The sequence below is a fragment of the Lepus europaeus genome, chromosome 19 (genome assembly GCF_033115175.1).
Source record: "Lepus europaeus isolate LE1 chromosome 19, mLepTim1.pri, whole genome shotgun sequence".
NCBI classification, from domain to species: Eukaryota; Metazoa; Chordata; class Mammalia; order Lagomorpha; family Leporidae; genus Lepus; species Lepus europaeus.
Window position 1 is genome coordinate 43,791,215 of NC_084845.1, and position 22,302 is coordinate 43,813,516.

At 42.2% G+C, this 22,302-nt stretch overlaps 1 protein-coding gene across 1 annotated transcript; it reads right to left on the reverse strand.

The window, feature by feature from the left end:
• Positions 1-1,175: 1,175 nt before the first annotated feature.
• On the reverse strand, positions 1,176-22,298 carry NUDT21 (nudix hydrolase 21). The gene is made up of 7 exons (XM_062175875.1): positions 22,031-22,298; positions 18,471-18,671; positions 17,591-17,654; positions 11,328-11,417; positions 5,444-5,519; positions 4,379-4,493; positions 1,176-1,506 (listed from the first exon to the last, which is right to left on the reverse strand). Exons 1-7 carry the CDS (start codon positions 22,144-22,146, stop codon positions 1,485-1,487), a joined length of 684 nt encoding a protein of 227 aa, XP_062031859.1. The 5' UTR covers positions 22,147-22,298; the 3' UTR covers positions 1,176-1,484.
• Positions 22,299-22,302: the final 4 nt, after the last annotated feature.

Sequence of the window (22,302 nt, forward strand, 5' to 3'; positions counted from 1 at the left end):
AAACCAGAGGGGTAGGACTGTTAGCCCTTGAAAGAAAAAGACTGGGGGCTTTTTCAAAGAAAATCACTGACAATTTTTGGTCACGAAGACTGGTGGTCACTTCTACTACACATGTGAAGGTCTGACCCCAACTAAATAAACCTGGAATATTTATAAATATCATTGCTCAGCCACTCTTGGCCTAATTTCCTCAAGTATAATTATGGAAGAATATACAAAGGGTCTTCAAAAAGTTCATGTATATTAAATGAAAATACTATGCATGGATCTCAAAAATTTATTGCAAAGTAATCTCATCTTTTAATTTCATTTTTCCACGAAACTTTTTGAGTACCCTCATAGGACATACTGTAACATCACCCAACATTCAGGAGAACAGCTCTGTGAACAAGACCATAAAAATGTAAGGACTAATAAAAGTTCTTTTTCATCTACTAAAAACTGAACTCTATCAATCTGTTTTCGCAGCTTGCTAAGTTTTTTTAAACACTGCATCCACAGTGAAGTCAGTAATACAACATAAGCTGACAGTTAAGTAGTAATATAAACAGCAAACTCCTTTACCCTAAAATTCTAATATTTTCCCAAATTTGATCCTAATTTGGCAGGGTTTTAAAAGTTTTTAAAATATGATATACTTCTCTTAGGCTGACAAAATCCACCCTCCCCACTGTCCCTAAACACAACAGACACAGGGCATTTTTCTGTTACCACGGTTCTGAGAATTACACTGCTAAGAATTACCCAGCAGCATAAAGAATACCCCATTTTAAAACTAAATGAGCAACAGGAGGGTCATTTTTTATATCAATTCCCATGACTTTGCTGACCTAGCCAATATTAGTAGTCTCTCCCATATGTTTAAAGTCTGTGAACTAAGGCCTACATGATTTTAAGATGTTGTCATAAGGTAAAAACCTGAGAATTCCCTGTACTACAATTTATTAAAGTGTAAAATTTATATAAGAGTTGGATCTTGAACTCAATCCAAATTCAGTTCCCAAAAGTAACAGTCAGATTGTCATCACAAAGAGTACAACTTGGTCTTGTATCCAAGAATGGTATGGAGGAAGGGTCCCATAACACTTAACTGCCTGAAACTACTTATTTGCCGCTGTGTCTTAATATTCACCAGTCTCTGGAGAGAGGGGAAAAAAAAAAACAATCCTCACCTGTAACATTTTTTAAAGTTTAATGAGAAATTAAAAAAAAATACAAATAGAAAGAAGTTCATTTGCTTTAATGTTGTACAAAAAAAAGAAAAATGAGTAGAACCAAAAGTAAATAAACATTATCACATTTGTTTACACCACTATCTAGTTCTTCATATTAACTTTACTATTCAAACAATAGAAAGTTAAGTGGCAACTTAGGGAATGGGAAAAAGATAAAACCAAAAACCTCTTCTACCACATTTATTCTTCTACACCGTGTACAGCTGTGCTCACAGAGACGGCTTCTTTTACTTTTCCACTGCGCGTAATTCAGTTGTATATAAAATTGAACCTGAATTTTAAAAAGAACAAAATGTTTATTAAAAAAACAGTATTAACATTGTTTCCACCTTAGATAAGGAAAAATGGATGTTTCCACCCTCCCTTGGCATGTAGACATTTTCTACACCAACAAATAAGTTTCTCTCACCAGTCTCACCCACTGCAGTAAATAATAGTGCTGCTGAACATTATAATAAATTTTTTTTAAAAGCACAAATTTAAGTAATTATCCATTGATAAGTTCAGAAAAAAGGCAGGAGAAATTTTTTAGATTCAATTCTGATTACTACAAAGTCACAACAGCTGACAAATAGATGTTCGAATAAACCAATAATATGACCTATTTTCACATACCATACTTTACTTGTAACCTACTAAGAGGTCTAAGCAGAGGAGCAAAAGATTAGTGACAAAGTAAGAAGACCAATTTCATACTCTAAGTCTTCACAGAAGGTCAAAATCATTAGTGGAATTTGTTTTAAAGATTTTACTTATTTATTTGAAAGAGCCACAGACAGAGGGCGAGACAGAGAGAAAGGTCTTTGATTTGCTGGTTTACTCCCCAAATGGCTGCAGTGGCGCGAGCTGGGCCAATCTGAAGACAGGAGCCTGGAGTTTCCTCCGGGTCTCCCATGCGGGTGCAGGGTCCCAAGGACTTGGGCCATTTTCTTTTTTTTTTTTTTTTTACAGGCAGAGTGGACAGTGAGAGAGAGAGACAGAGAGAAAGGTCTTCCTTTTGCCGTTGGTTCACCCTCCAATGGCCGCCGCGGCTGGCGCGCTGCGGCCGGCGCACCGCGCTGATCCGATGGCAGGAGCCAGGTGCTTATCCTGGTCTCCCATGGGGTGCAGGGCCCAAGGACTTGGGCCATCCTCCACTGCACCTCCCTGACCACAGCAGAGAGCTGGCCTGGAAGAGGGGCAACCGGGACAGGATCGGTGCCCCGATCGGGACTAGAACCTGGTGTGCCGGCACCACAAGGCGGAGGATTAGCCTAGTGAGCCGCGGCGCCGGCCAACTTGGGCCATTTTCTACTGCTTTCCCAGGCCATAGCAAAGAGCTGGATGGGAAGAGGAGCAGCTGGGACTAGAACCAGCATATGGGATGCTGGCATTATAGACAGAGGCTTAGCCCACTACACCACAGTGCCAGCCCTTGGAACGGCTTTTAAACTAACATTTATTAAGTACTTGGCAGATGTCTGGCACTGTTCCAAGTACTTTATATACATTATTTCACTCACAATCTTATGAACTCACTACCATCTCCACTTACAGATAAAGAAACAAGTATAAGTCTGTCCAAGGTCACAGTACCAGCAAATATTTAAGGTAGGATTCAAATTCAAACACTGAGTCCAGAAATTACATTCTTACTCACTGTGTTGGGTTGCAATTCTTACCCACGGTTGGCTCTAATGATGGCAACGAATACAAATCAATGTTCTAAGAAAATGTTTCTGGGGCAAACACTGTGGCAGAACAAGTTAACCTACCACCTGCAACACCAGCATCCCATATGGGCACCAGTTAAGGTTCTAGATGCACCACTTCTAATCCTGCTCCCTGCTAATGCACCTGAGAAAGCAGCAGGAGATGGCCCAAGTGCTTGCAACCCTGGATCCATGTGGGAGACCCAGAAGAGGATCTAGGCTCCTGGGTCAGCCTGGCACAATCCCAGCTACTGTAACCATTTGGGAAGTGAACCAGCATATGGAAGATCTCTCTCTCTCTCTCCTCTCCCTCCAACTCTGCCTTTCAAATAAATAAAATATAAAGTCTTTTTTTTTTTAGAGATTTTTTATTTATTTGACAGGTAGAGTTACAGTCAGTGAGGGAGAGACAGAGAGAAAGGTCTTCCTTCCATTGGTCCACCCCCCAAATGGCCGCTATGGCCTGAGCTATGCCGATCTGAAGCCAGGAGCCAGGTGCTTCTTCCTGGTCTCCCATGTGGGTGCAGGCACCTAAACACTTGGGCCATCCTCCACTGCCTTCCCAGGCCACAGCAGAGAGCTGGACTGGAAGAGGAGCAACCGGAACTAGAATTCTGGTGCCGAAGGTGGAGGATTAGCCAAGTGAGCCATGGCGCCAGCCCAAAATATAAAGTTTTTTAAATAAGTATTTTTTCATTATTCTATCTGCCTAAAAATTCAAATTCCATATAAAAATCCAAGACCTATCCCAGACACCCCAATTTAGGCCCAAATTATACAGAGATTCAGTTCTAGGGGCTGGTGGCATGGCATAGAGGGTAAAGCCACAACTTGCAATGCCAGCATCCCATATGGGCACCTGTTCGAGACCTGGCTACTCTAATTCTGATCTAGCTCCCTGCTATGGCCTGGAAAAGCAGTGGAAGATGGCCCATGTGCTTGGGCCCCTGCACCTGTGTGGGAGACCCAGAAGAAGCTCCTGGCTCCTGGCTTCTGATTGGCCTAGCTCCAGCTGTTGAGGCCATTTGGGAAATGAAAAAGCAGATGGAAGATCTCTCTCTGCCTCTGCATCTCTGTAATTCTGCCTTTCAAATAAATAAATATAAAAAAAAAATTCTACACATTTTGATAAAGACAACTCCCTTCATATTTCACGCACTGCTGTGACTAACGTTACCATCTCTTCTTTGAATAGACTTCAAACTTAACTATAGAGAATAGCAGATGGAGAACAGTAACACAAACAACAGAATGTCAAGCCATGGCTTAGAGGCTGAGGATACTTCTAAATCAGTTACATTTAACTATGCATTGCACATGACCCAAGAGTCTTAGCTCGTCTTAGTTTCCTTAAGAACCAAAATTCACAAATTATCCCTTTTCAAGTGGATCAAAATATTTTCACTCTGACAGCTTATATGGATGAACCACAAAATGTTCAACTTTCCATACCTGCTCAACAGCTGAGGGAGACTAGAAATGATGGGTCCATATCCTGGTGCATTGTCATACAATTCAAACAATGGTGCAGCTACCAGCTTGTAATTTTTAGGGACTGCAAACAAGGCTAAAACAAACAAAACAGTGTTTATTTTCTACAATTTCTCATACAACCACCACCTCCGTCTCATTTTAAGCTAATCATTGTTTGATCTAAGAAAAAGTTGTAAAGAAATACACTTCTCATTAATATATTTTGGTTGTCTGTAAAGCTAGTGTTCTTAGTGACATATGAAACTGACTAGTTAGCTAACTGATCCATGTTATTACCACTAGCACCTTCTAAGTGTTGGCCCTAGAAGAAAGGAGAGAAGAGAACAGCCTTGGGTTTATATTTTGAATTCCATAATAAAACTATAAGAGGGGGCTGGCGTTCTGGCATGGTGGGTTAAGCCGCCGCCTGCAGTGCCGGTATTCCATGTGGGTGCCGGTTCGAGTCCTGGCTGCTCTACTTTCAATACAGCTCTCTGCTATGGCCTGAGAGAGCAGTAGAGGAAGGTTCAAGTCCTTGGGCCCCTGCACCCATGTGGGTGATCCGGAAGAAGCTCCTGGCTTCAGATCGGCACAGCTCTGGCTGTTGTGGCCAGCTGGGGAGTGAACTGACAGATGGAAGACCTCTCTCTCTCTCTCTCTTTCTGCCTCTCCTTCTCTCTCTGTGTGACTCTTTCAAATAAATAAATCTTTAAAAAAAATTATAAGAAACAGGATAAGTACCTGTGAAAACACTCAACAGTCCTAAACATGGCATGAAAAAAAATCAGTTTCTTAAATTTTTCACTAATTTATTTCACATGTGAAAAAGTCTTACAAATACCAATACATGGTATTTTAGGCCATGATTAAATTTTAATCTCCCTCCATACCAGGACTGGCACAGCTAAGAGAAGGCAAGCAATTCTGTATAAACATAGGATGTCCTTTTAGTTTTTATAATAAATCCAAAAATTCAAAGAATGTGGTTCAAAACACAGAACTATCCTTGAAATTAGTCTACAAGTAATTTCAAACACAACCTACCTTTCTCTTGAAGTTGAACCAGAAACAACTTCTTATGTTCCTTAGGCTTTGTAATATGTGCAGGAATATACGGATACTAAAATAACAAATGGGAATAATCAGTTTTCAAGACTCACCATTCCTTAAACCTCCATGCCTTTCATTATCAACTTTTCCCATTTCAGACTGGAAGCTCAACCATCAACCCTTCTGAGACCAAGTTCCTCATATCCCAAATATAATTTTATTTTAACATATATTCCACAGCTTGCTTTCTGTTTACTTCCCAAAACTGCTAGGAGTATACAACTTTCTAGTCTTCCCATTACCATGACCTACTACCTAACAGATGCACTAAACATAAATGTTTTCAAGCCATGTAAAATAACAAGTAGTGAACCAGTTAATTATTCAAGGCAAAATACATAATTATGGCAGGGGACAGGATTTGGGGGTGGCAGCAGGCATTAGGCCTAGCAGTAAGACACCTACATCCCATATTGTATCAGAGTGCTTAAGTTCATCCCACACCCACTGGCTCCTTAACTCAGCGCCCTGCACATGCAGGAAGGCAGCGTGATGGTGCACATGATTGAGTTCCTGCCTCCTACACGTCAAGCAGGTCAAGTGCCCGGCTCCTGGCTTCAGCCTGGCCCCTGCCCCAGCTACTGCAGGCGTTTGGAAACTGTTTCTCTGTCACATTAAAAAAAAAAGTAGTCACAGGATTATAGCCTGTGAAGTTTATAACGCAATAAAATGTTATTTTAATTAGTGTTTTTAGTACGTCATTGTTTATTTTTTAAACATCATTAGTAAGTTAAACACTCCACAATCCTGATGGGGATGTTTACCACACCATAAGTTTAAATATAGTCTGTGAGGTAGCTGACAAGATGCTCTCTGCTCCTTCCTACGACAAGCTTCCCTTCTCCTCTCCAAGTATTTTAACAGCACCAGAGGAGCAGTCTAAGAGGAGTTCTGCCAGGCAGGCAAAGCAAAACTGCTTGGAAATCAGGGGAGATATTTTATAGAGAATTTAAAGAGACGAAGAGAATTAGAGAAGTTGCTACCCAAGGATGAATAATTTGGCAAGGAGAACAAAAAAATCTAAAATAAGGCTTTTTTAAAAATTCTATGTGTATGTTATGAGAACCTCTCCTACATACCCCCTATAATAAATTGAGGAATCTAATTTTCCTTTCAGAGCTGCAAATTTTAAGGCAAGAGAATTTTTAAGTACTAGAAATAGATATAAGGAGAGAGCGGGATATTAAAAGAGGCTAGCATCTTTCTGAAGATTCCTCAGCAAAGTAGGAAGCCAAGATTCAAATGCATCTAGTCAATCCTTATCTAATTATAAAAGCCTGTATTATTTCCCACTGTTACTCATTGGCACCTAACCAGTATTCCAGTTAGGATAATTATATACCAGAACCATCCCTAGGGTACAGAGAATTGAGATAATTGTTTCAGGCTTTGGGAACCCCTACATTATCATAAAATTCCAGTACACTTAGTAGCAGTATGAGAAGTGGCCTGAATAGCACAGGCTAAAGGAAACCTATGGTTCACACACAGGGAGAGTTCCCAAACCAGGACTAAATCAAAACTGAGTGGCAACACCCTAATTTTCTTCTTCTTGAGGCTACCTATAAAGAATTTATTTATTTGAGAGGCAGAGTTATAGATAGAGGGAGAGACAGAGAGAGAGGTCTTCCATCTGCTGGTTCACTCCCCAAATGGCCACAACAGCCAGAGCTGGGACAATCAGAAGCCAGGAGCTTCTTCTGGGTCTCGCACGTGAGCGCAGGGGCCCAAAGACTTGGGCCATCTTCTACTACTTTCCCAGGCCACAGCACGGAGCTGGATTGGAAGAGGAGCAGCCTGGACTAGAACCAGTGCCCACATGGGATGCCGGCACAACAGAACTATTGCACCACTGTGCCAGCCCCTATCCATTCTTTTTTTTTTAAGATTTATTTATTTACTTGAAAGAGTTACAGAGAGAGAAGGAGAGGCAGAGAGAGGGTCTTCCATCCACTGATTCACTCCCCAACTGGCTGCAATGGCCGGAGCTGAGCTGATCTGAAGCCAGGAGCCAGGATCTTCCTCTGGGTCTCCCACCCAGGTACAGGGGCCCAAGGACTGGGGCCATATTCTACTATTTTCCCAGGCCATAGCAGAGAGCTGGATCGGAGAGTCCCAGAGCAGCCGGGACTCGAACCAGCACCCATGTAGGATGCTGGCACTGCAGGCAGCAGCTTTTACCCGCTACACCACAGTGCCAACCTCCACCCATTCCTTTTTAAAGCTTTTCTCCTGGTCTTATAGTCTAAGCTGACTATACGATACAAAATATTGAGATAGGGAGATCACATAGTAGCCTTTTCCCACTGGCATCTAACTAATACTCTAGGATTAGGAAATAAACATACAACCCTGATGTTCTGATACTTCCTGAACCAGGAAGGGAAGTTGGTTTCCTTCACAGCAGGAAAGATGAATAAGGGAATTTGAGAAGTAGCCTGGAAAACTTCTGGATTATTGCTGAACATTTTCCAACTATATCAAATAATGCTGAAGAAACCCAAAAGAGTAGAAAAATTGTTCTATGTATCTTTGACACAGGAACTTCACTAATTCCCTATGAAGCTATACTTTTTTTGGTTTAAAAGATTTATTCATTTATTTATTTTATTTGAAAGGCAAAGTTTCAGAGTGGCAGAGGCAAAGAGAGAGAGATCTTTCATCCACTGGTTCACTCCCCAGATGTCTGCAACAGCCAGAGCTTCGCCAATCCAAAGCCAGGAGCTTCTTCCAGGTCTCCCATGTGGGTGCAGGAACCTACGTACTTGGGCCATCTTCCACTGCTTTCCCAGGCCACAGCAGAGAGCTGGATCAGAAGTGGAGCAGCCAGGTCTCAAACCGGCGCCCTATGGGATGCCAGCACTGCGGCAGTTTTACTCAATACACTACAGCACCGGCCCCAAAACTATATTTCTTAAAAGCCATGACACAGCATATGCTGATGGTAATTCTCAGGTAGTAAGCACTTTCATCTGTGTTTTCCTATCCCTCTGCTGGCCGAAGGAGTCAGGAGGAAGAACACAGAACTGCTTCACCTGCAACATCTTGTCATGCAAAGAAAGTCATTGGGCTTTCGATTTTTCAAAAGAATTCAGTATCCAATTTTAAAGTTGTACTCATTAGCCAAAAAAGGAAAATTTGAGCACTGGTAACATTATCAGTCATTACAATGAACTTCCATGAATTCACACGGACACTGTAAAGATCACTGATGCATGCCGTTTGAGCCCTGCAGCACAGTACCTTCTCCTCCCTTCTCATATTCCAAGGCAGCTGTGTTTGAACTGTCCTGCTCTAGACTTTTCAGCCTCCACTCCTTTCCAAGGCCTGAAAGGCCTCTCAACTCATGCTCAGACTCAATATGAAATGCAGCGGAGTTAAGGCAACCCCTATACAATGAGGGACAAGAGTCCCCGCCTTCCATCTTTCTGAGATGCACTCTGAACTGCACGGCACACAGTTCCTCACAGCTCTAAAAAGCCCAATAACACACTCTGTCTCTTTGACTTCGGGTGTTTCTGGTCTCCTTTTCCCCATACTTTGGGGCTTCCCAGAATCACTTCCCAAACACTGTGTACCCAAGTCTTCTGTGTTATTCTCTCTTTTGAATAAAGTCTAGTCTTTAGAGGACACTAAGGAATTGACTCATTCTTCTGAAAGCTGGTGACTAAAGGGGGCAAAGCATCTATCCTTTCCTATACAAATTGTACACCTCAGAGTAACCAAATAGGGTGTGTCCAGCTGCATACGGGAGTGATGAGATACCACTGCCAAGATGAGATTGGAAGACTGTAGCTTCTTACTTGGGCACCCTCGTTTTCTATCTCTTGAATCACATGCTCTGGAGGAAGCCCGCTACCTGACTGACTGTGTCCTTTGAAGATGCTCTCAAGTAAAAGAACCAAGGGAGGCCTCAGGTCAACGGCCAACAAAATATGAAGGCTTCGGTCCACCAGCCCGGAAAGAACTGAGAGGTCTGCTAATCAACATGCATGTGAGCTTAGGGTCGATCTGTTAGCCCCGGTTCAGACTGATGATACCACCCCAGCTGTTATCCTGTCCTCTGAGCCAATATTCAACCTGCTAAGCCGCTCCCAGATGCCTGACCCTGAGAAGCCAAGGGATTATAAATGTCTCCTGGTTTAGATGGCTACATTTTGAAGCACAGATTGAGGATCCCTTATCCAAAATGCTTGGGACCAAAGGGTTTTCAGATTTCAGAGTGTTTTGGCATCTGGAATACTTGAATAGACTTCACGAGTTAAGCATTCCTAATCCAAAATCTCAAATTCCAAATGCTCACAAAATCTGAAGCGTTTTGAGAATATGGAATTTGGAGTATTTTGAATTTGGGGGTAAGGATGCACAACCTGTAATTTGTTATGCAGCAATAAATACCACTGACAAGTCATGCTTACCCTGCCCCATCATCCCCACATAAATGAGCCTGAATCCAAGCTCAATTTAACTATCAATTTACAGAACTTACAGGCCAAAGAGCTACATGTTCAATGGCAACAGGGTATGCTATCAGCAAGGAAGACTTTAAATTACAAGGAGAAAAGAGAGATAGCTAGCCAACCTGTACATGTAAGAGACTTAAGAGACTATCTTAGGGGCCAGCATGATGGTGCAGTGGGTTACAACACTGTGCAGTGCCAGCATCCCACGGGTGCCAGTTCGAGTCCTGGCCACTCCAGTTCTGATCCAGCTCCCTGCAGATGCGCCTGCGAAAGCAGCAGAGGATGGCCCAAGTCTTGAACCCCTGCACCCACGTGGGAGACTGGTTGGAGTTTCTGGCTCCTGGCTTCATATCAGCACAGCTCCAGCCGTTGCGGCCATTTGAGGAGTGAATCAGCAGATGGAAGATCTCTGTCTCTCTCTCTCTGCAATGCTTTCAAATAAATTAAAAAAGAGAGAGGGAGAGTCAGACAGACAGACTATCCTAATGCAGACAAATACAAAATTGCTCTAGGGGCCAACACTGCAACTCAGCAAGTTAAACCACTGCTTCTGATGTGGGCACCCTGTATCAGAGGGCCAGTTCAAGTCCCAGCTCCTTCGTTTCCAATCCAGCTTCTGCTGATGTGCCTGGGAAGGCAGCAGATGATGAGATGACGATCCAAATACTTGAGTCCCTGCCACCCACGTGAGAGTTCCAGATAGAGTTTCTGAGTTCTGACTTTAGCCTGGCCCAGCCTGGCTGTTGAAACCATTTAGGAAGTGAACCAGCAGACAGAAGATCTCTCTTGCTCTCTCTCTCCCTCTCTCTCATGTTCTGCCTTTCAAATAAATAAATTAATTAAATTCACAAAATTGCTCTAAACAAAAAGTTATGATGAACTGGAGGAAATGTTGATTACCCAGATTTGATCAATACACACCACATACATGTAATGAAATGTCACACTGTACTCCATAATATGTACAATAGCTGTTTTTAAAAAATAAAAATTTTAATGCTTTAAAAATTAAAAAAATAAAAAATAAAAAACCAGCGGATAGAAGACCTCTCTCTCTACCTATCCTTCTCTCTCTGTGTCACTCTGACTTTCAAATAAATAAAATAAATCTTAAAAAACAAAAGAAGGCAGATGACATGTAACGGAACTCACTTTTAACACTATAATCTCTACTTACATATTTTTGAAACGTTTCCTTTGGAAGAAAAAATACTGAATTGTAATTTTTTTTCTAAATTAAGGGAGGGAGAATAGGAAATTTCAAGCCAATTTACTTTGATAATTTTTTTAAATGGCTAGAATTAAATCAGCTTTCTACTTCCCCAAATGCTTAGCAAATATAACTGAACACTGACCTGAGGAGGTTCAAAATTTGGTCTCCACCAGTTACCAATGCAGTCATCAATGACCCAGTCTTGCAGAACTCCATCTTGGCGGCCTAGTATCTGTCAAAAAAGAAACAGTATAGCCAATTTACAGATAAACACACAGCTCTCTGTTGAAGAGAATATTTTTGGCAGCACACCTAATACAGACACACAGCTAATATTACTTCCTCTCTGTATTATACTGTTTATTATTATCTATGTTGCCCTATATAAGACATACACTACTCTTTCAAAATTGGTAATCTGGTATCAACATAACTACATAGAACCAACAACCCTGTTGCTGGGCTCTGACTATGCATAAAACTACCTACATCAGCCAATAGCATCTAACAGTTTTCCTAGAATCAACTATAGCATTGAAAATCACTTACTTGTTATAAAAATGTTTAAAACTAAAAATTTTGGGGGCCGGCGCCGTGGCTCACTTGGTTAATCCTCCACCTGCGGCACTGGCATCCCATATGGGCACCAGGTTCTAGTCCCGGCTGTTCCTCTCCCAGTCCAGCTCTCTGCTGTGGCCCAGGAGGGCAGTGGAGGATGGCCCCAGTGCTTCGGCCCCCCGCACCCACATAGGAAACCAGGAAGAAGCACCTGGCTCCTGGCTTTGGACCAGCACAGCACCAGCCATGGCGGCCATTTGGGGAGTGAACCAACGGAAAGAAGACCTGCCTCTCTCTCTCACTGTCTATAACTCTACCTGTCAAAAAAAAAAAAAAAAAAAAACCTGAAAATTTTAATTTTTTATAAGTTTGTATAGCAGCATAACATTAAACTTATTTTAATTAAAGTTAAACTCTACCCATTTACACTGATCAAAAATGGTTCAAGGATCACAATGAAAAGAGCAGCTCCTGTCTCACTTCACCTGCCCATTCCCACTGACTACAATGTTCAAAACTCCTGGTTTTCCCCTTGATATTTGCCTCTACTTTTAAAACTATTCTTTTTGGTTTTAAACAAACCATTTATTTTAGAATAGTTTTGGATTTACAGAAACAAGATGATACAGAGACATTCCTTCCACACACTGCAGCCAGCTTCCCTGACTGCTGACCCCCTTACTGGCACGGCACATCACAGACACAGACACATGTCCTACACAGACGCAGAACTATAACTGAAGCTCGTGCTTGACTCAGACATCCTTTTGTCCTTTTTCTCAGTCCCTGGGTCTCAGTAAGTACTACCTTAGGTTGAGTCATTATTTCTCCTGAGGCTCCCCTACACTGTGTTTCTCAGACTTGCCTTATTTTTACTATCTTGACAGTTCTGAGGACTACGGGCAGATTTGCTGTAGAATGTCCCTCAATTTCATTGAGGTTATGGATTTGGGGTGGTAGACCACAGGTGTGAAGTGCCAGTCTCATCACACCCTATCAAGAGTACCTGCCATCAAAGTGACTTACCACTAATCTTAACATTGATCACCTGCCTGAGGTCACCTGTCAATGTAAAGTTACATTTTTAAAATATTCTTTTATGATCATTTCTTGATTGCTTTTCATTTTTAAAAGTCTAAAAACTCCCATTACTGCTCTCTGTGGATGAGAATTTAAGTACTAAAACTTTTTCTTCTGCCATCCTCCCATTATCTATATTTGATTAAGTCATTCAGTATTTGAGATAAGGTTGCTAGGTAAATCAGTTACAACAGTGATTAGTAAACTATAATTACATTTCTGTATTTGCACAACTATCCATTTCTTTATAGAGTTCATGACTGCTTCATTTCATTTACTATCACTAAATTCAGTTCTACATTCTCCAAAAGCGTATACTTCCCAATTCAAACACCAATTCATCAATTTCATTTTTTTCCTAAAAAATTTTTCCACTGTCCTGCTCCAATCTACTACATGCTCTCAATCCTGCTTCACGGCTGGACTCCTAGGACTTCCCTTGGTCTCTTTCCGACATTGTTAGGAATCTCTAACATTTTTTAAAGATTTATTTATTTATTTATTTGAAAGGCAGAGTTACAGGGAGAGAAGCAGATACACAGAGGAGAGAGATCTTCCATCCACTGGTTCACTCCACAAATGGCCATAACATCTGGGGCTGGGCAGGCTGAAGCCAGGAGCTTCTTTTGGGTCTCCCACTTGGATGGCAGGAGCCCAAGTACTTGCTTTTCCAGGCTCATTAGCAAGGAACTGGATTGGAAGTGGAGCAGCAGGGACTCAAACTGGCGCCCATCCAGGACGCCAGCACAGGCAGTGGCTTTACCTGCTACACCATGATGGGGGAACCATTTCCTCTCTAAAATTCTGAACCCTTTTATTTTTTTTATTAGTTTATTCCTTCACTTTGGTGGTAAATATTCTACTAGCTTCCTGAGTAAAGGTCCCAAATATATTACAATTTTTCAAACTTTGCATCTGAAAATTAACTTTTTTATTTTGTTTAAGGAATACAACTTCATGCATTTAATATATACAGATTTGGGAACACGATGCTTGGAAATAACCTTAATCACAGATTTATAGTTTAGTTAGATAGAAAAGACTATTATGGGCCGGCGCCGTGGCTCACTAGGCTAATCCTCCGCCTTGCGGCGCCAGCACACCGGGTTCTAGTCCCCGTCGGGGCACTGGATTCTGTCCCGGTTGCCCCTCTTCCAGGCCAGCTCTCTGCTGTGGCCCGGGAGTGCAGTGGAGGATGGCTCAAGTGCTTGGGCCCTGCACCCGCATGGGAGACCAGGAGAAGCACCTGGCTCCTGCCTTCGGATCAGCGCGGTGCGCCGGCCGCAGCGCGCCAGCCGCGGCGGCCATTGGAGGGTGAACCAACGGCAAAGGAAGACCTTTCTCTCTGTCTCTCTCTCTCACTGTCCACTCTGCCTGTCAAAAAAAAAAAAAAAAAAAAAAAAAAGGACTATTATGAAAATCATATTCCATTAGAATTACGAAGGCATGCTCCACAGACTTCCAGCTGCCAGTTACTTCCAGGCAGTCTGACACTGTATTTCTGACTTGGATGCTCCTATTTAACTTGTCTTCCTGCCAGCACCCCCTCCCACTTTGGAAGCTTTAAGGATCCTCCCTTTATCCCCACTGATCTAATATTTCCTGATGATATGCCCTCATATGGATCTTTAAAGATCTATTATAAAGGGCAGGCCAGGGGCCAGCGCCATGGCTCACTTGGTTAGTCCTCCGCCTGCGGCGCCGACATCCCATATGGGCGCTGGATTCTGGTCCCGGTTGCTCCTCTTCCAGTCCAGCTCTCTGCTGTGACCTGGGAAGGCAGTGGAGGTCGGCCCAAGTGCTTGGGCCCCTGCACCTGCATGGGAGACCAAGAGGAAGCACCCGGCTCCCAGCTTCGGACCGGTGTTGTGCGCCAGCCATAGCAGCCATCTGGGGCGTGAACCAACGGAAGGAAGACCTTTCTGTCTGTCTGTCTCACTGTCTAACTCTGCCTGTCAAAATTTTAAAAAAAATTTTAAAAAAAGGGCAGGCCAGTCAGTCTTTTCAATTTCAAAAAAAAAAAAAAAAAAAAAGCCTTTGGCTTCTGGGAATGTTGTTACATTAAGCTTTGCTAATTACTCCTTTTCCTCTGCTCATCTAGAGTTTATACTGATCCTTCTAGAATGCTCCATTAATTTTATCTTTTTCATTGTACTTTTCTGGTAGAATAAAATCCTACCCTTTTTAGAAACAATTTATTCGTTTGAAAAGCAGAGTGAAAGAGGCAGAGGGAGAGCTACCTTGTTGTCCAAATGGCTACAACAGCCAGTGTTGGGCAAGACCAAACTCCATCCTGGTCTCCCACAAGGGAACAGGGGACCAGGTATTATGGTCCTTTCACACTGTCTTCCCAAGCACATTAGCAGGAAACTGGATCCAAAGCAGAGTAGCAGGGATTTGAAACCAGCACACAAGGCCAAGGGGTGGGTCTCGTGCTCTGCCACAATGCTGGCCCTGAAATTTTTAATCCTCTATTGAATTCATTTCCACAAGCTTTTTTTTTTTTTTTTAATACTCATGAGTTACTTTGGTTGTTGGCTAAAAATTCTTTGTTTCACAGATTTAATAACTTCTCACGTCAAGGATTATCCATACTTTGGTCAACTGTGGAATTCTCCGTTTTATCAAATTATTTAGTTTTTTTGACTTCTTGTTAAACTTTGTCCAAAAGCCCAGTTATACTTGGTTATCCACTCCCTACTTAAGAGAAAGCAATAAGATGCTTAATGGTCACCTCTGTGTGCATGAGTGACAGGACTTTGCTACTTCTATAGGAAGACATTCTCAAATAACTTCATCTGGAATTTTTCCTGGACTGGTCACTTTCTCTTCCAACAAAAACCTCCAACCTTCTGCCTGGGGTATGTAACCCTAACTGCTGATACTCTGTCAGTCTACAGCCAAGTTTTCGGATGGAAACATACATTTACTCTTCCCATCCTCTAAAATCTTTTTACTGCTGGCTGTTTTGTGATTTAATTGCTACACAAATCAATACTAGTCAGTCTGCCTTACTATACAGAAGAGGACATGCACCCTAGGTGTATAAATATAGACTCCAAACAATCCAGTTTTCAGCCACACATGCTCTACTTCCCTGGGCTTCTAGTTCCTTCAATCCTCAGCCTTCCTGGTGCCCACAGGGCTGCATTCTGGACTAAGGTTTCTGCTAAATCACTTATGATTTACTCATCTGCTTTCGAGATTCCCCCAATATTTATCTTGCTATTTTAAAATTTTTCCCTCCCTCATTCCAATTTATATCTTTTTTTTTTTTTCTCTTTAAAAATTTATTTATTTGAAAGTCAGAGTTGGGAGGGAGGGTCCTCCATCCGCTGGTTCAAGACCCAGATGGCCATAATGGCATGGTCTGGGCCAGGACAAAGCCAGGAGTCTGGAATTTCATTCAGGTCTCCCACATGGGTGCAAGGGCCAAGTGTGTAGGCCATCTTCTGCTGCTATTCCCAGGCCCTTAACAGGGAGCTGGATCAGAAGTGGAACAGCCAGGACTTGAAAGGCACAATACCAGCACTCCCAATTGTATCTTTTAAAAAATACTCCCTTTATTGCCTTTTTGGTGAGATTTTGAAAAGAAAAAAGTGGAGGTAACTAGGTTCAATCTAAACTACACAAATGAAGTCCAAGCACAGCATAGTATTTAAGAGTTACAATGCATTTTTTTTTTTTTTTTTTTGACAGGCAGAGTGGACAGTGAGAGAGAGAGAGAGAGAGAGACAGAGAGAAAGGTCTTCCTTTTTCCGTTGGTTCACCCCCCAATGGCCGCTGCGGCCGGCACACCGTGCTGATCCTAGGCAGGAGCCAGGTGCTTCTCCTGGTCTCCCATGCGGGTGCAGGGCCCAAGGACTTGGGCCAGCCTCCACTGCACTCCCGGGCCACAGCAGAGAGCTGGACTGGAAGAGGAGCAACTGGGACAGAATCCGGCACCCCAACTGGTACTAGAACCTCATGCGCTGGCGCCGCAGGTGGAGGATTAGCCTATTGAGTCGCGGCACCGGCTGAGTTATAATGCATTTTATAAGACAAATCAACAGAATTACAGGTGACTTTAGTTTTGTTTCTCTTTTGTTTGCCAAGGTTTTTGCATCAAGTTATGGATTAGTTTTGTAATGGATGAGGGGTTACATGTTTTCTACAATCTCAAAGCTTCCAGCATCCATGCATTTGGCCCCAAATCTTCTGAAGCAGATAATAAAATGATTTTTTAAAAGTGATACTTATTTGGACAAAGTCTTAACAATACATGCAAAAATGCAAACAGGTATATAACAAGACTCTCTTGTCAAACTCCATAGAAGCCTAATTTGGAACAAAACCACCTGCATTCAAATCTCTGGCTCTGTGACTCACTAGCTTTATAACCATCAAGGAGGTTACTGAAAAACTGTCCATGCCCCAGTTTCCTTATCTGTAAAATGGGATTAATCAAACCTACTTTCCAGGCTGTTGTGATGACTGAGTTATTGTATGTACATAAAGCACTTAGAACTGTATCTAGCACATCAAATGTGCTTTTTTTAAACCATCACTGCTACATCAACATTTTAATCTTAAAAATATTAAGATAAACTAATTATAAATTCAATCTGCAGAAAATAAACATTATATTACCACTCATATTTAATTTGCATTTATTGAAAAATACTCAATTCTATTCTTTTCACAAGCTATAAAAAGTCAAATTATCTATTAAGTATATGGTATTCAGATAGACCATAAAACTGTGGAAGTGGTTAAATAGAAAAATACCTCTGTCATTAAGCGTTTTAGTCCTTCAACTTCATCTTCTCCTGGGTTAAGTTCACCACCAGGTCTGTATAAAGGTTAAAAATTTCAGCTTTCAACTTAATACAATTTGGAGATAACAGAAAGAACACAATAATTCTATCAGGTAACTAAACAACACAAATTTCAGTGTCATGTAAGACCATCAAAAACAAATGTCAAAGGGAGAGGGTAAAATATGCCTGAAAGTTGAATTGGTAATGTTAATTCACCATACTAACAGTACACAAACTTTAGTTTTAAACAAAATATATAAGATAGCATAAACATGAAAGCAACTGCTGGCACCAGCTCATCCCAATCTCTTCTGGAACTGTCTGGTGATAATGGGATGGAGAAATGCCTAGAGAGTACTGGATCACATTCTTTAGGTCTGAAGAATGGGACAATTTTCAAGAATTTCAATCTGAATTTTTGAGACCTTCCTTTTTGGTATACTCCAATGAAATAGCTGTGGATCAAATGTTTATTGAAAGACTTAAGAGCTTAAATAGTAAAACTAAACTGTTATCTATAAATCATACGTCATTTTAAGAAAATGAAACACATTCATCCTAAGATAATATCAACTGCTCTACTAGTGCTACAATTACATCTAGAAATTGAGTTTAGATTAATCTATTCCAAGGGTAAGTTGTACCAAGCGCAATCATTAACATCAATACACAGAAACAAGTAGCTTTTAAGTTAGGAAAAATAAATGAGCACTGCACTGGAGAGAAATTACTCATAATTTTCTCTTTCAAAAGACTCTATTAACAGCAATGTTTGTTGAAATAAATGACCAAGGGCTAAAATTGTATTCAAAAGCTGCATAAAACAGCAACCTTCCAACAACACTTACAATTTGAAGAAAGTTGTTCCCAGTTGTAGCAGTAACACATGGGGTAGCCGGTGCTCGTGTACAATCAGAACCCCTTCTACAGTCCTCCTCATTCCAATTTTATCAAATTCTTCCCGCATGCGCTGAAATCTGGCTGCAACAGAACTGTCCTTCTCATAGAGAGGCTCTTTTGTACCAAAAGTATAATTGGTAAGAGGATAACTGTGATCAAAGACAAACATCTAACGTAAGAAGTGAAGACCATACAAGACACCAGTCATATTCAAAGAAACCACGGTCAAAAGTGCATTTAATGTACTCAAATAAGGATGTGTCCAAAGTAACATGAACAGTACTGAGACAGCAGAGATTAGAATCCTTTCTTCCTCTCTCTAAACTATTAAAGGCCAACCCAATGCCTGATGAAACTGGTACCCGACACCTGAACTCAGCGTAGACAACACCATCCTTAACGGCCTTAAACTCTTAGAGAAGTGGTTATCTAGGTATCAGCAGTGCTCTGGCTTTGGATCCTAGATGCTACACCTACATTAAAAACTGACTAATGTCTCCTTGAGTGCCTCTGACTACTAACCTAGCCATGTGTTATTATTTATGGGTGCTAACAGCTAATCTTTTTTTCTATAAGCTGAGCCCCCACTTTCCACTGATGTTTCCCACTGATTTTATTTCTCCCAGTAAACCAGCCTAAGATTTTTCTGCCACAAACTTTCCCTTTTCAAACCAACTTTCCTATACTCTTTTCTTTCTCTAAACCTACTAAGAAACCCTTTTAGCCTCCTGCTTTTATTCTATTTAGTACCCTTTTTCTTCCCTTCTACTCATCCAAATCTTCTACCCACCACATCTAATCTGAATGTCTTTTATCAATTCAAAATATGGTTCATTCTGTTGAAGGGTTTGCACCCTACCTAGCAAAGATCAAATTCTTCCTTAAAGATAGTTTCAAAAAATCCCACATTTATACTGCAGCACACTTACCAACTTATAACCCCTTAATGATGAGCCTTTGATTGCGAACTTGAGTAATAACACCTGGGCCACACTTGCCTATTTGCAAGGTTATCTTCTCTATTAAAAGCCCTTGATAGGGACCAGCTCTATCAGTGGATAGGGCCAGTGGATAAGGCTGCTGTCTCCAGTGCCGGTATCCCATGTGGCCACTGGTTTGAGTCCCAGCTGCTCCACTTCTGATCTAGCTCTAGCTCTCTGCTGTAGCCTGGGAAAGCAGTAGAGGATGGCCCAGGTCATTGTCTTTGTACCCTCATGGGAGACCCAGAGGAAGCTCTATGGCTCCTGGCTTTAGATCAGTGCAGCTCTGACCGTGGTGGCCATCTAGGGAGTGAACCAGCAGATGGAAGACCTCTCTGTCTCTGCCTCTCCTCTCTCTGTGTAACTCTGCTTTTCAAACAGAAAAAAAAAAGCCCTTGATATTAATAGTCAACCACTACATACCTAGTCTACTCACATACCTAATCTACTCAGCTCCTCTTGAAAGGTAAATAAGTCAAAGTTGCCAACTCAAGAGAACTCCAAGGTGGAGGGCACTGTGATACAGGTTAGGCTGCCACTTGTGATTCCTGCTCCACTTCCTATCCAGCTTCCTGCTAATATGCCCGGGAAACCAGTGAAAGATGGTCCAAGTACTTGGGCCTTTGCCACCCATGTCGGAGAACAGAATGAAGTTCCTGGCTCAGACCTGGTTATTGCAGCCATTTGAGGAGTGAACCAATGGATGGAAGATCAATCTCTCTCTCTTTAAAACAAATAAGCAAATATTAAAAATAAAATAAAGACCCTTCCCCAGTAGACCCAAGGCTGAATCTAACAGTCATCAGTAGCAGCAGCAATTACCTCACAGGTACCTCACGCTTGTAAGTGAAATGAAATCTAGCATTATCTGCCAGGCAAGTCTGTTCACTTAGTTCTCACAACTGGAGTCAGAAAGAACTAATAAGGAGAGCCATAACATACTCCTAGTCCAACAGCCAGCTCTCACATCAGTAAGATGCCATCAAGATGGAATGTTTGAATCTTCAACTGTGAGATGAAAATCTACCACCCCAGACTCCTAACACCATGACTTTCCTCATGTTCATATACCCAGTGCTATGCATACGACTTGTTATAAAGTAGGTGTTCATGCAGTATTTCCTAAATGAAGATATACTGGGGGAAGAGAGATTTGTTTTCTATATAATGCCTCACCCAGGTGAACTGAAGTTGACACAATGATTATTTCTGAATACAGCATTTATACAGAACAAAAGTATTGTAAATCAACTCACAACTTTAATGGAGCGAAGAGTAAAACATCTCATTGAAAGCATCATCATCTCACCAAGTTAATTCTACATAATGGCTTCATGCAAACTGATCCGGTAATCAAAGCAAATCCAGAAAAACTGTGGGATCCTAGTTCTGATCACCATTGAAAGCAACCTAGAAGCTGTGATTTCCGGCTCTAAAGAAAACTTGTCTTCTCAACTTCATGGGACTCTTATAAGGGAACTGAAACGAAATTACTAACTAGTATGTACATGAATGTAACAGTTGCAAAGATAGTTCGTATGCACACAGCTATCAACTAATTCCAAATTCTATAAACCTCACATTTCTACTATCTACATCTCAAGCCAAATAAAACAATGATAGAACCATCTAAATCCAATTCGCTTTTGCTTTTGAGGGGGGAAATTCATTTATTTGACTATAAAACAGAGAAACATTTAAAGTGTTTCCCCCATAAACATCAGGCTTGGCAAATGCTTGCACTCTAAGTATTTTGAAAATTTGTACCTATACATAAATCCTGATCAGCTCGAACTGGCCACCTGCCTGACCACTGTCAGCACCACGCTGCCTCACTCTCTCTCAATAACTATTTAAAAAGCACACTGACAATTTCTTGATCAAGATCATAAACGCCAATGATCTACTACAGCGAGACTGCTTCTGAGGACTCTGAAGTGCTCAAAAATAAAGCACAGCCCACAACGGGTTCTCGGGGGCGGACCTCTGGTTCTCTCACGGTCTGAAAACCTACACACGGCATCAACACTCCCAAGCTGGAGCCCTCGGTGTCTGGGATGCTATGGCAGAGAAGACATGAGGACGCGTAGGGCAGGCGAGCTAGCTCTGAGCTGATGACTAGAAATGCGGTGTATTCACACACCGAAATACCATACGACACTTAAAAGGTCCGAGCTAGATCTCGAAAGCCTAGGTGCGAACAAAGCATAAACACTGGACCGGAAGGGGGGAAAAGCACATTTTTAATTCGTTACCTCTGGAGAGGTGAGGAAAGGAATTAAAGCAAACTCTGCTTTTACCAATAACTGACCATAAGCGGATGAGAACAAGCCTCCCTGCCAGAAGTGAAAAATCCTTCCCAGCGAGGTTCTAAGCCCTTGGGACTGGAAGACGCGCCAGGGACCTGTGGGGATGAGCAAGGCTCACGGGCGAGGGGCCCGCCGACCGGGGGCGCGCCGGAAGAAGAGCCTAAAGCAGCACTGACCGGGGCGAGCCAAGGCTGCGCGCGAAGGCCGGGCCGCACTTACAGGTTGATGGTGCGCTCCAGGGTGAGGGGCTTAGTCTGCTGGATGTACTTGTTGCCGAACTGATTGACCCCGCGGGGCCAGCCGGTCTGCGAGCGATTGGGCGGTACCACCGACATGCTGGCGACCTCTGACTCTGGTGGCGAGCAGAAATCGGGAGGTGAGGGAGATTTTATTCCCCCCGTGCGGGCAGCGGTTATCTGCGACCCGCTCAGTAGCCACCGCCCGCCATTAACATGAGAGCGCAAGAGGAGGCGTACGCACGCCGGAAGTGA

Excerpts from the sequence above, each read along its gene's own strand:
- NUDT21 (XM_062175875.1), bottom strand. The coding sequence starts at position 22,146 with ATGTCGGTGGTACCGCCCAATCGCTCGCAGACCGGCTGGCCCCGCGGG. Across the intron at positions 18,672-22,030 it reads CTGGAGCGCACCATCAACCT|TTATCCTCTTACCAATTATA; the intron begins GTAAGTGCGGCC and ends CTTTGATCACAG. Across the intron at positions 4,494-5,443 it reads GGTTCAACTTCAAGAGAAAG|CCTTGTTTGCAGTCCCTAAA; the intron begins GTAGGTTGTGTT and ends TGTTTGTTTTAG.